The sequence below is a fragment of the Watersipora subatra genome, chromosome 5 (genome assembly GCF_963576615.1).
Source record: "Watersipora subatra chromosome 5, tzWatSuba1.1, whole genome shotgun sequence".
Taxonomy (NCBI): Eukaryota; Metazoa; Bryozoa; class Gymnolaemata; order Cheilostomatida; family Watersiporidae; genus Watersipora; species Watersipora subatra.
This window is the reverse complement of record NC_088712.1, coordinates 17,264,007-17,275,243: the sequence shown is the minus strand read 5'-3', so window position 1 is coordinate 17,275,243 and position 11,237 is coordinate 17,264,007. Positions and strand designations below refer to the sequence as shown.

Genomic DNA, 11,237 nt, shown 5'->3' with positions numbered 1-11,237 from the left:
ATATGCAGCCTAACAAACATCAACAAACATAAGTATATTCACGAAATCAGGCAATATCTGTCACAGCTAAATTAACACACATATGAGCACATATAGCCTTTCAAATCCACTCCTATATTAAATTTTAAAATATAGTAATCTTGAATAAAGTAGTCAAATTTTGTGGATAGTTTATGATTTCAACCATTTCAATTGCTGACTATGATTAAATCATATGGCAATGATCTTTCTTTGTTTAAACTAACTATGTATTTGGTTGAAAATTGTTGCTGAAGTAATGATGGTGCATGAACACTCTCAGATTGATGGTTTTTTAATAAATAAATTATAATGATACTAGTTAGTGTAGTATTATATTATAGATTCTGACATGATAAATGTTAGACCTACAGTAATGAAATGGATGCGAGTAATTAATTTACTAGGTGCTGCCTGTCAAATTACTAGCTCATGATGGGAAAGAGTGGATGTGCTAAGAACCTGCCACCACACAGGCTAAATCATTTTGAGGGACAGTTTTGATATCTGTTGTGACAACACAACCAAATATTAGTGTAGATGTAGCAATCTTAAAAATTACTCAAAAGAGTTTATAGATGCTTCTAAAGGACACCAGTAGCACTCGTGTATTTGTATAGATTAGTATGTATGTTTAAAATAAAAATATTGGTAATTGATAATTTGTCTGTATTTAGAGTAACCAATTTTGTAGAGAAAGATTCTTGAAAATTCGCAAATCAGCAGTTTATGAAGCTCCAGGGCTGTAAAAGTGCACAATGAGAATCATTGGATAATTTGGAAACTACATGTATGCATGAAGTTAAAAAACTGTGATTGCTTAATCACTGTGACTTAGACTATGACTTAGGCTGTGTCTTAGACTGTGACTTAGACTGTGAATTAGACTGTGACTCAGACAGTGACTCAGACTGTGACTCAGACTGTGACTCAGACTGTGACTCAGACAGTGACTCAGACTGTGACTTAGACTGTGACTCAGACTATGACTGTGACTCAAATTGTGGCTCAGACAGTGACTCAGACTGTGACTCAGACCGTGACTCAAATTGTGGCTCAGACAGTAACTCAGACTGTGACTCAGACCGTGACTCAGACTGTGACTCAGACTGTGACTCAGGCTGTGACTCAGACTGTGACTCAGACTGTGACTCGGACTGCGACTCAGGCTCAGACTGTGACTCAGACTGGGACTCAGACTGTGACTGTGACCCAGACTGTGACTCAGACTGTGACTGTGACTCAGAATGTGACTCAGACTCAGACTGTGACTCAGACAGGGACTCAGACTGTGACTGTGACTCAGACTGTGACTCAGACTGTGACTGTGACTCAGACTGTGACTCAGACTATGACTTTGACTCAGAGTGAGACTCAGACTGTGACTGTGACTCAGACTGTGACTCAGACTGGGACTCAGACTGTGACTGTGACTCAGACTGTGACTCAGACTATGACTTAGACTGTGACTCAGACAGTGACTCAGACTGTGACTCAGACCGTGACTCAGACTGTGACTCAGACTGTGACTCAGACTCAGACTGTGACTCAAACTCAGACTGTGACTCATACTCAGACTGTGACTCAAACTCAGACTGTGACGCAGACTCAGACTGTGACTCAGACCGTGACTCAGACTCAGACTGTGACTCAGACTGTGACTCAGACTCGGACTGTGACTCAGACTGTGACTCAAACTCAGACTGTGACGCAGACTCAGACTGTGACTCAGACACAGACCCACACTCAGACTTAGACTCAGTCTGAGACTCTTTTGGCCTAACTTAATTGGTTAACACGTTCAAAAGTCAGAGTAGAAAAAAATTTGTATAAATGATTAAAATGTACTTTTTAAAAGACAGTTGTAGGCACAGTTTGAATCAATATATAAAAATATGAGAGGAAAATGCGATTATAAACAGAGCTTTTGAAAATAAAGAGTTTGGTCATTGCAGACTGCCGAGTATTTCAAAATCACATTGTGCTTCAATTAACCGAGTTTTCAAAATATTTGTAGTAATTTTATAAACTTTTGAAAAAGTCTGATTAGAATTTATCTTGTCATGAATGAAATATTAAAATTGCATCCATGTTTTCTAAAAGTTACTTCAAAATCATATATTGTAATAAACTTTTGTACAAACTACAAATTACAAACTCTGTTGTAATAAACTTTTTAGGGCACACAGAAATGCGAATAAAATTGTTTTGTGCTATTATCTGCGATATGTTTGACATAGACCTAGTCGTAGTGTTGAAATATTGTTGCATTAGGAAGATACCCAGATAGCAATCAAGTTGGGCCATAGCGTGTCAATTAATGTAAATTACATTGGCGGTATTTTTTGATATCATGTTGCACCTAGAATAAGCACACCGTTTTACCGAGATGCTATTTGTAATTTTCTATCTGCATAAAGCTGTGTGTTCAATACCCATGCATGGCAATATTTTTTCTAACACTTTGGGAAATAGTTCGCAAAGATTGATGGAATAGTCTTTGTTACTGCAAACAAAGTTCTTCGTAACCAGACAAACTTTCCCCAATTATTTGGATAATTATTTATGTATAAATGCAAGAAACGGTTTTTCAAAGCTTGACAATGACTGTAGTGGATATAAACGATGAATAAACTGGGTTCTGTTTAGTGCGGTTTAAACTTACAACTTTCAGTGAAAGCCTCAGCTCGAGACATTCGAAAGTCGTATTGCTTACTTAATGAAGAGAAATTTTTTCAGACGACTTGTGGGTGCCGCTAAAGATTAGCCAAACTCATTGTCTTCTCTGATGTCTGCTTAAATTATTGTTTAATTTAGGAATCAAAACGAGCCTCTCTGCTACTATGTGATTTTTCGCCCATTCTTTATGAACCGATTAAGGATTTGAAATAAGACAAAGTGTTTTAGATGGAATTTCGCAGATGGATCTGGAAGTGTATGCTACCGAAAACTGCAAAGATCTCTTCACACTAAATTGTCCACTGTATTGCAGTTTTAGTTACCGCGTCGTTTTACAATGCAATGTATCTGATCCGTTTCAAGTGTTACCAAATGTTGCAAAAAAACTTTTGGCCACTTTACTCCTAGAAGTGAAATAAAATACAAAATGGCATAGTTCTAATTTAGTTGTTTGATCATAGTATTATAAATTCTATTGCATTATTGAATTAAACGCAATAGTAATACAAAGGACTCTTGTTTTTGAAAAGCATTGTTCACTTTTTGGCCAAACTTAATTGGTATATACTGAGTGAGGAGCCATAGAAAACTATAGCTTGCAATTCGCCCTTTTCACACGTTCAAAAGTCAGAGTAGAAAAAAAGTTGTACAAATGAATTTAAAAGATACTTTTTAAAAGTCAGTTGTAGGCACAGTTTGAATCAATACTTAACCTTTTGAATACCGTTCCCGTAATCTGACGGGCTGAGAGCGCAGTCTCAGCGTACCAAACCCGTAATTGCCCGTCAGATCTGAGTCTTCGATACGTATTTTTTAAATTCATTTATTTATTTTAAAAACGGCACTAAAATTTTTAATTAATATTTTTAGGAGTTTTAAAAGATATCACACTACTATTTTGAAGCAATAATTAGTCCCTTCTACGCATGTGCAAAATGAACACGTTGTTAGAAGTTGAACGTTCTTTATGGAAAGCTGATCATCATGAGCGGACGCGATATTTGAGGCGCTGCTAAAAAGATTCGTTTACAAGAAGATACCAACTGGTTTGAAAGTGAAGAAGAGGATTTTAGACCAGAAGAATGTGAGGAAGACGATGAAAGTAAAAAAGAAAATCAACAGAGTGAATTGGATTGCGAAAGTGAGACTGAAACGGCCGGCATTGAAACGGCGAATAATGGCGAGCTGATTTAAAACCAAAAGAATTACATTTTGCTGACAGCCTGGCAGGAGTACAAGTTTGAATTCTTAAACAGGTAAGTGTTTTTATTATTCAAAGCTTTTTAAACATCGGCCATGATAAATGTTTTATTTAACGAAACGAATAAATATGGCCTTCAAAAACATTGCGATGCTTCGGAGCCTGTTGATGATAAATATTTGGCGAGTTGCTTGTTTAGTTTTGCATATAGGTATTTTCAAAAAGCCTACTCTATTGCCTTACTGGTCCACATTCCTTTATTATCTATGCTGATTTTTAATCAGTTTATAAATTGAAAGAAAATTAGAAGCAAGTTTACACTTTATTGACAATTTTGAAGACCCTGCTGGCAATAAATTGTTCAAATTAAAAAATGTTTTTGCCATGACATGTGACTGGTTCTATCCTGTTTTTCTATCTGATAAATTTATATTTGTAGATGAAAGCTTGTTGGCATGGAAAGGCTGGCTCAACTTCAGACAGCATATTCCATCTAAAAGATCTAAATTTGGAATTATGTTATTTGTTTTCCGTTGCTGTCTCTGGCTATGTGCACCAATTGTCTGTATACATTGTCGATGAGCAAGCTGAATGCACTGGCAGCGGAGTCACTTTTGGAATATCTCTGTGCGAGTCATGTTTTGATCCTTACCATGCTAGCTAAATTTATTTACAAATGGTATTTTATTTAGTTTTTGCAAATGCTTCACTGATTTGTATTGCTAGCTTTTGTACATACATTTGCTAATCTATTGTATTATTTGTGCATTGATGTGCTGTATTTGTTCCACACTGCCATCTTCAGAGCAGCAGTCTAATCAAATAGTTCAGTTCTCATATTGTTCTGCAATCTAGCAGTCCATGATTTGCTGTTTCTGCTCATAAATGTTGCTTCCTGTCTTTTGCTGCTTCACCAAATGTGTGAATATAGGCTCACGGCTCAATTCTTCTTGCACACATCCAGTTAATCTTTGCTGCAGCACACATGAATCTGTGCAATGACTTTAGATGCAAATTCTTTACATAAATCTAGTCTCAAGAAATGCATAAAAATTCAGAGCAAAAAATTGTAACTGCGCATATATAAATGTCTAGCTGCAAAGTTTTTGCAAACTGTGTGGAGGAAAAAATCTCATTCTGCAGGAAAATGTCTCAGCTTGCAGATGCATATTCATTTGCACTTTTGTGCCAATTTGCACGAAAGTTGGAGCAACCTTGTCGGATGACTGTCTTGCGCCGCTTATGGACATGGCGTCTCGAGCTTTTCCAATGGCGCTCCCGCTATACATCGGAGCTCATAACTCCGCTTTCAATGCTCTTGGACGACTAAATTTTTTTGCAAATTGTTGTGAACATATGAATCCATGCAAGAATTATTTATACCACATTGCCAATTGCTTTCAGTGAATATAAAATACAATTAAAAATGACGTACTAACACAAAAAACTCGTAGCTTCAACGAATTGCGACTCTTGCAGGTAAGCAAATGCAAGCTAACTACATTAAAAAAGTATCAGCTTGTAGAGAAATTTCTCAGGATTCGGATGCATGTTAATTTATGTAACTACCTCAAGTTTGAAGAAAATTGATGCAGTTTTTACGCAGTGGTGTCGAAGGCTCAAATCGCTATAGTAAATGCACTGGTACGCTGGGGAATTTCCAGCCGTAAGCCCGCGGTCGCTAAAGGGTTAAAAAAGAGAAGAAAATGCGATTACAAACAGAGCTTTTGAAAATAAAGAGTTGGTTCATCGCAGACTGCGGAGTGTTTCAAAATCACAATGTGTTTCAGTTAACCGAGTTTTCAAAATATTTGTAGTAATATTATAAACTTTCGAAAAAGTCTGATTAGCATTAATCTTGTCATGAATGAAATATTTAAATTGCATCCTTGTTTTCTAAAAGTTACTTCAAAATCATAAATGCGACTCTGTTGTGATAAACCCTTCAGGGCACTCAGAAAGGTGAATAAAACATTTTTGCGTTATTATCTATGATATGTTTAAAATTGAACTATTTGTAGTGTTAAAATATTGTTGCATTAAGAAGATGCCCAGACAGTAATCAAGTTGGGCCATAGCGTGTCAATTAATGTAAATTACCTTAGCGGTAATTTTGATATCATGTTGCACCTAAAACAAACACACCGTTTTACCAAGATGCTATTTGTAATTATCAATATGTATAAATCTGTGTGTTCAATACCCATGCATGGCAATAATTTTTATAACGCTTTTGGAATTAGTTCGCGAAGATTGATGGAAGCAGCCTTTGCTACTGCAAACAAAGTTATTCGCTGCGATAAAAAAACTGTTAGCATTTTAATTTTAGCTAGAAAAACTTCCTCATTCATCTGGATAATTATTTGTGAATCACTGCCAATAACGGCTTTTCAAAGCTTGACAATGTGTGTAGTGGATATAAACGATGAATAAACTGGGTTTTGTTTAGTGCGGTTTAAACTTACAACTTTCAATGAAAGCCTGAGCTCTGAACATTCGAGTCGTATTGCTTACATCGAAAGGGGAAGGTTTTTCAGACGACTTGTAGGTGCCGCTAAAGATTAGCCAAACTCATTGTCTTCTCTGGTGTCTGCTTAAATTATTGTCTAAAGTTAGGAATAAGAACGAGTCTCTCCGCTACTCTGCAATTTTTTGCCCATTCTTTATGAACCAATTAGCAATTTGAAATAAGACAAAGTGTTTTAGATGGAATCTCGCAGAAGGATTTGAAAATGTATGCTACCAATAACTAAAAAGATCTCTTCACAATAAATCGTCCACTGTATTGCAGGTTTAGTTACCGCCTCATTTTGCAATGCGATGTATCTGACCGATTTCAAGTTTTACTACTGCACAAAAGCTTTTGGCCGCCTTACTCCTAGAACAAAAATATAGTACAAAATGGCATAATTCCATATAAATTATTTAATCATTTTATAAATAATTATATTGCGTATAGAATGAAACGCAATATTAATAAAAACTATTGTTGTTATTGAAATGTTTTTCACCTTTTGGCCTAACCTAATTGGTATATACTCCACTGATAAAGATCCATCTTAAACTATAGCTTGAAATTTGCCATGTTCCCAGGGTCAAAATCAGAAACCCACAAAAGTTGTATAAATGAAATCAAAGGATATTTTTAGAAGTCAGGTATAGAGTTTGAATCAATTTTTAAAGGTATGAGGGAAAAATGTGATTATAAACAGAGTTTTTGTAAATAACTTGGTTATCACAGACTGCAGGATATTTTAAAATCTAATTGCATTTCAGTAACCGAGTTTTCAAAGTACATGTATTTGTAATAATTTTATAAAAATTTCGAAAAAGTCAAATTAGCAGTTATCTTCCCATGAATAAAATATTAAAATTGCATCCACATTTTCTAAATGTTACCTCAAATTCATGAATGCAACTATGTTGTGATGAACCCTATAAGGCACACTGAAATGTGAATACAACATTTATGTGAGATTTTCTATCGCATATTTAACATTGAACAAAGCTTCATGTTGAAAAATCTTAGCATTAGGAACATACCCAGATAATAATCAAGTTTGGCCAGAGTGTGTCAACTAATATAAATTATTTTACCAATAATTTTAATAAAATTGTGCAGTTAGAATAAATACACCATATTAACAAGTTGATATTATTATATTTCTATAAGATAAAGCTGGGTGTTCAATACCCATGCATGGAAATATTTTTTTCCGACGCTTGTGGAATTAGTTCGAATAGATTGATGGACACATCCTTTGTTACTGCATACAAAATTCTTTGCTGCAAAAGACAAATTGTTAGCATTCTAGATTTAACCAGACAAACCTCACCCGGTCATCTGAATAATTATTTGTGAATTAGTGCAGTTAATGGCTTTTCAAAGCTTGACAATGTGTGTAATGAATATAAACGATGAATAAACTGGGTTCTAATTAGTGCGGTTTTAACTTGCAATTTTCAATGAATGCCTCAGCTCGAGACATTCGACTAATATTACTTACATCAAAAGGAAAAAGTTTTTCAGATGATTTGTAGGTGCCGCAAAAGATAAGCCAAACTCACTGTCAACTGTGATGTTTGCTTACATTATTGTCTAAAATTAGGCATGAAAACAAGCCACTTGGCTACTCTAAGACTTTTCACCCATTTTTTATGAACCACCTAACGATTTTAGATAATACAAAAGGTTTTTTGATGGATTTGCGCAGATGTAATTGAAAATGAATGCTACGAAAAACTGCAAAGATCTCTTCACCGTAAGTCGTCCAACGTATTGCAGTTTTAGTTAACACCTCGTTTTACAACGCAATGTATCTCACCCATTTTAAGTTTTATAATTGCACAAAAGCTTTTGGCCACCTTACTCCTAGACCTAAAATAACATAGAAAAATTGCATAATTCCAATTTAATTATTTGATCATTTTATAATTATTTATATTGCTTTATAGATTGAAACACAAAATTAATACAAACTATTGTTGTTTTCAAAATGTTACTTTTACTTTCTGGCCAAACCTGACTGCTATATACTCTGCTGAATAAAGATCCATTGTAAATTATAGCTAGAAATTTGCCCTGTTCACACGATTAAAAGTCAGAGCTCGAAAGGAGTTGTACAAATAAAATTATAATATAACTTTCAAAATCAGTCAAACAGTTTGAATCAATATTAAACAATATGAGAGGAAATTCTGATTATAAACAGAGCTTCTATAAATAAAGAGTTTGTTCATCGCAGACTGCAGAATGTTCCAAAGTCACAATGTGTTACGGTAACCGAGTTTTCAAAGTATCGCTAGTAATTTAAAAAAGTTTCGAAAAAGTCAGATTAGCAGTTATCTTCCCACGAATGAATTATTAGAATTGCATCTGTTTTCTAAAGGTTTTTCTCAAATTCATGATTGCAACTCTGTTGTGATAAACTCTTTAGGGCACACAGAAATGCGAACAAAAAAGTTTTGTGTTATTATCTGTGATAGTTTTACAATGGAACTAAATGTAGTGTGGAAATATTGTTGCATTAGGAAGATACCCAGATAGTTATCTATTTAGGCCATAGCGTGTCAATTAATGTAAATTGCTTTGCCGGTAGTTTTTAATACCATGTTGAACCTAAAATAAACACACCATTTGAACGAGATGTTATTTGTAATTTTCTATACGCAAAAAGCTGTGTATTCACTACCCGTGCATGACATTTTTTCCAACGCTTTTGGATTTAGTTGACACAGATCGATGGACACAGTGTTTGCTTTTGCAAATGAAATAGTTTGTGCAAAAACAATATGTTAACATTTTAATCAGTCATTGGTTATTACCTCATTATTGGTTTGATAGCCTAAAAATTTGGTCCGTAATTAGGGTGCGAGAGGTTGTGGCTTCAAATCTTGTTTAGCCTGCCAAAATTCTTAAAAAACAATCTGACAGTGTGTTTCAATATACGCCTTGCCACTTTGGAGATATTGCTAAAACGTGAAAATCTGTTTGCATTTATTAGTAGCATGATAGTTAGATATTTTGAGTGCGAGAGGTCCTTGGTTAAATCTCGATTAGGTCAAAAATAATTTAAAAAACTCTCTGGAAGATGGTTTTAAATTATGCTTTATTGTTTTTAGGGAGACACTACCAAGAAAGTAGATTTTAGTTTACGTAATTCAAATCTTGACGGTTTTTGACGCGATTTGTGTTTTGGATACTACAGGTCCTAATTTAAACCTCAGTGAAGTCAATTAAACCTTTGAAAGGTTATCCGTAAGTTCGTCTCGATATTTGCTTAGTTGTTGTATGGGACACATTAACAAAGAGTCAGATTTTGTTTGTTTAAAATTGTTAATGCGAAGCTTGATGATCTAGGGTATGATTCTTGTTGTGGGTGCAGAAATTGGTTTTCAAAAATTATTTACTGACTTTCTATGAAGCCATGTTTGATTGCTTCAACTGAGTACAGACGATTACTTAGCCTTACTTTGCAAATCTAAACTAATTTTCCATTAAAGTTAGTTCAAGTTAATTAAGGAATAAATGTGAATTAAATATATCTTGTTTCATTTATTTTTTAGATTTTAGTAGCTTCAGCATTTTCAGTGAAAAAATCTGAAATATTTGAAAACTTTGCGAGTTGAACATTACAAATTTAGAAAGTTAGTTTGATGAAATGTACATAAGCATGGGTTTGATTGTTCTCGCTTTATTATTCGCATTCTTTTGTAATACTTACAAGATAGCTGAAACGCAATGAAGTAATTTTAAGGGTATTTTTTGAAGAAATCTACTTATTTGGCTCCTTCAGCTGGTGCTAGCATTGAATGCTTTCCTCTTTGCTTGTAGGTATGTTGAAACACACTATCACTACATTTAAGGAGCTTTTATACCACATATGCAGTCATACACTATTCAGTACCTGTGAGGCATTCAGGTTCTGATTGCATAAACCTTAAAATTGTCATTTAAAAACTTATACTTTCCTTTACAGAACTGATAAGCAAAGCATTGTTAAAAGCCATAGCTCGAAATCTTCAAGTATATTGTAAACTTTGCACGCTTTCTACATGCCAAATCAATTTGTGTACGTTAAAATTTGATATTTAATTAGTTCTTGGTGTTTTTACAAAGCATTTATAGAAGGATATATGAGATATATGTGACCGCGTCTATCATCTATCTCGGACAGTGGCATGTACGAGATAACTCCAAGTTTACGGATATGCGTAGAACTAAAAAAATTTATATTATATGCATACTGCAACAATCATTTTAAAATAATTACTTCTAACAGTTCTACAAATGAACTCTTCTAAAGTATGCATACAGAATCTAAGGCACCTACATAAAATAAGTTCAAAGTTTTCACCTTTAGTTACATTTTATATGATGTCAAATTGTTCTAGAACTTAGAAATAGAATGTGATACTATTGTTCCTAATTCTTACCTGTTGACTTAATCATGACCTAGCAATGTATTCACTGTCTTGGAGTTGTTTTACCCTTAAATCTTTGAGCAAACCAGTAAAGATCACAAACAGCTCATTTTGATCAGAAAAAAAACTTTTTTTCAAAAGAAAAAAAATCTCCTTTTAAGAGCCAATTATCAGTTCATAAATAATGGCTGCCTCCAGTGTAACTGTAAACAAAGTAGCTCTTGATAGCTTCCTATAAACTACTGCATGTAAAGTTTTTAAAAATAACTAACTATTAATTATGTATTGTTAATACTTATTTTGTTGCATTATATATCTATGTGTTATAGCCTTTGGATCATTCCTTAATTTTATATTTTTGGTATGTTGTGAGAAGGCATGCGAAAGTTTGCATTTTCAATAGTTGCTCAGGTGC

The 11,237-nt window shown here is 34.2% G+C and overlaps 1 protein-coding gene across 1 annotated transcript; it reads left to right on the top strand.

Moving 5' to 3' along the window:
• The first annotated feature begins 399 nt into the window (after positions 1–399).
• On the top strand, positions 400–1,389 carry LOC137397148 (clumping factor B-like). The gene is made up of 2 exons (XM_068083437.1): positions 400–409; positions 857–1,389. The coding sequence occupies exons 1-2, from the start codon at positions 400–402 to the stop codon at positions 1,387–1,389; spliced, it is 543 nt and encodes a 180-aa protein (XP_067939538.1).
• The last annotated feature ends 9,848 nt before the right edge of the window (positions 1,390–11,237 follow it).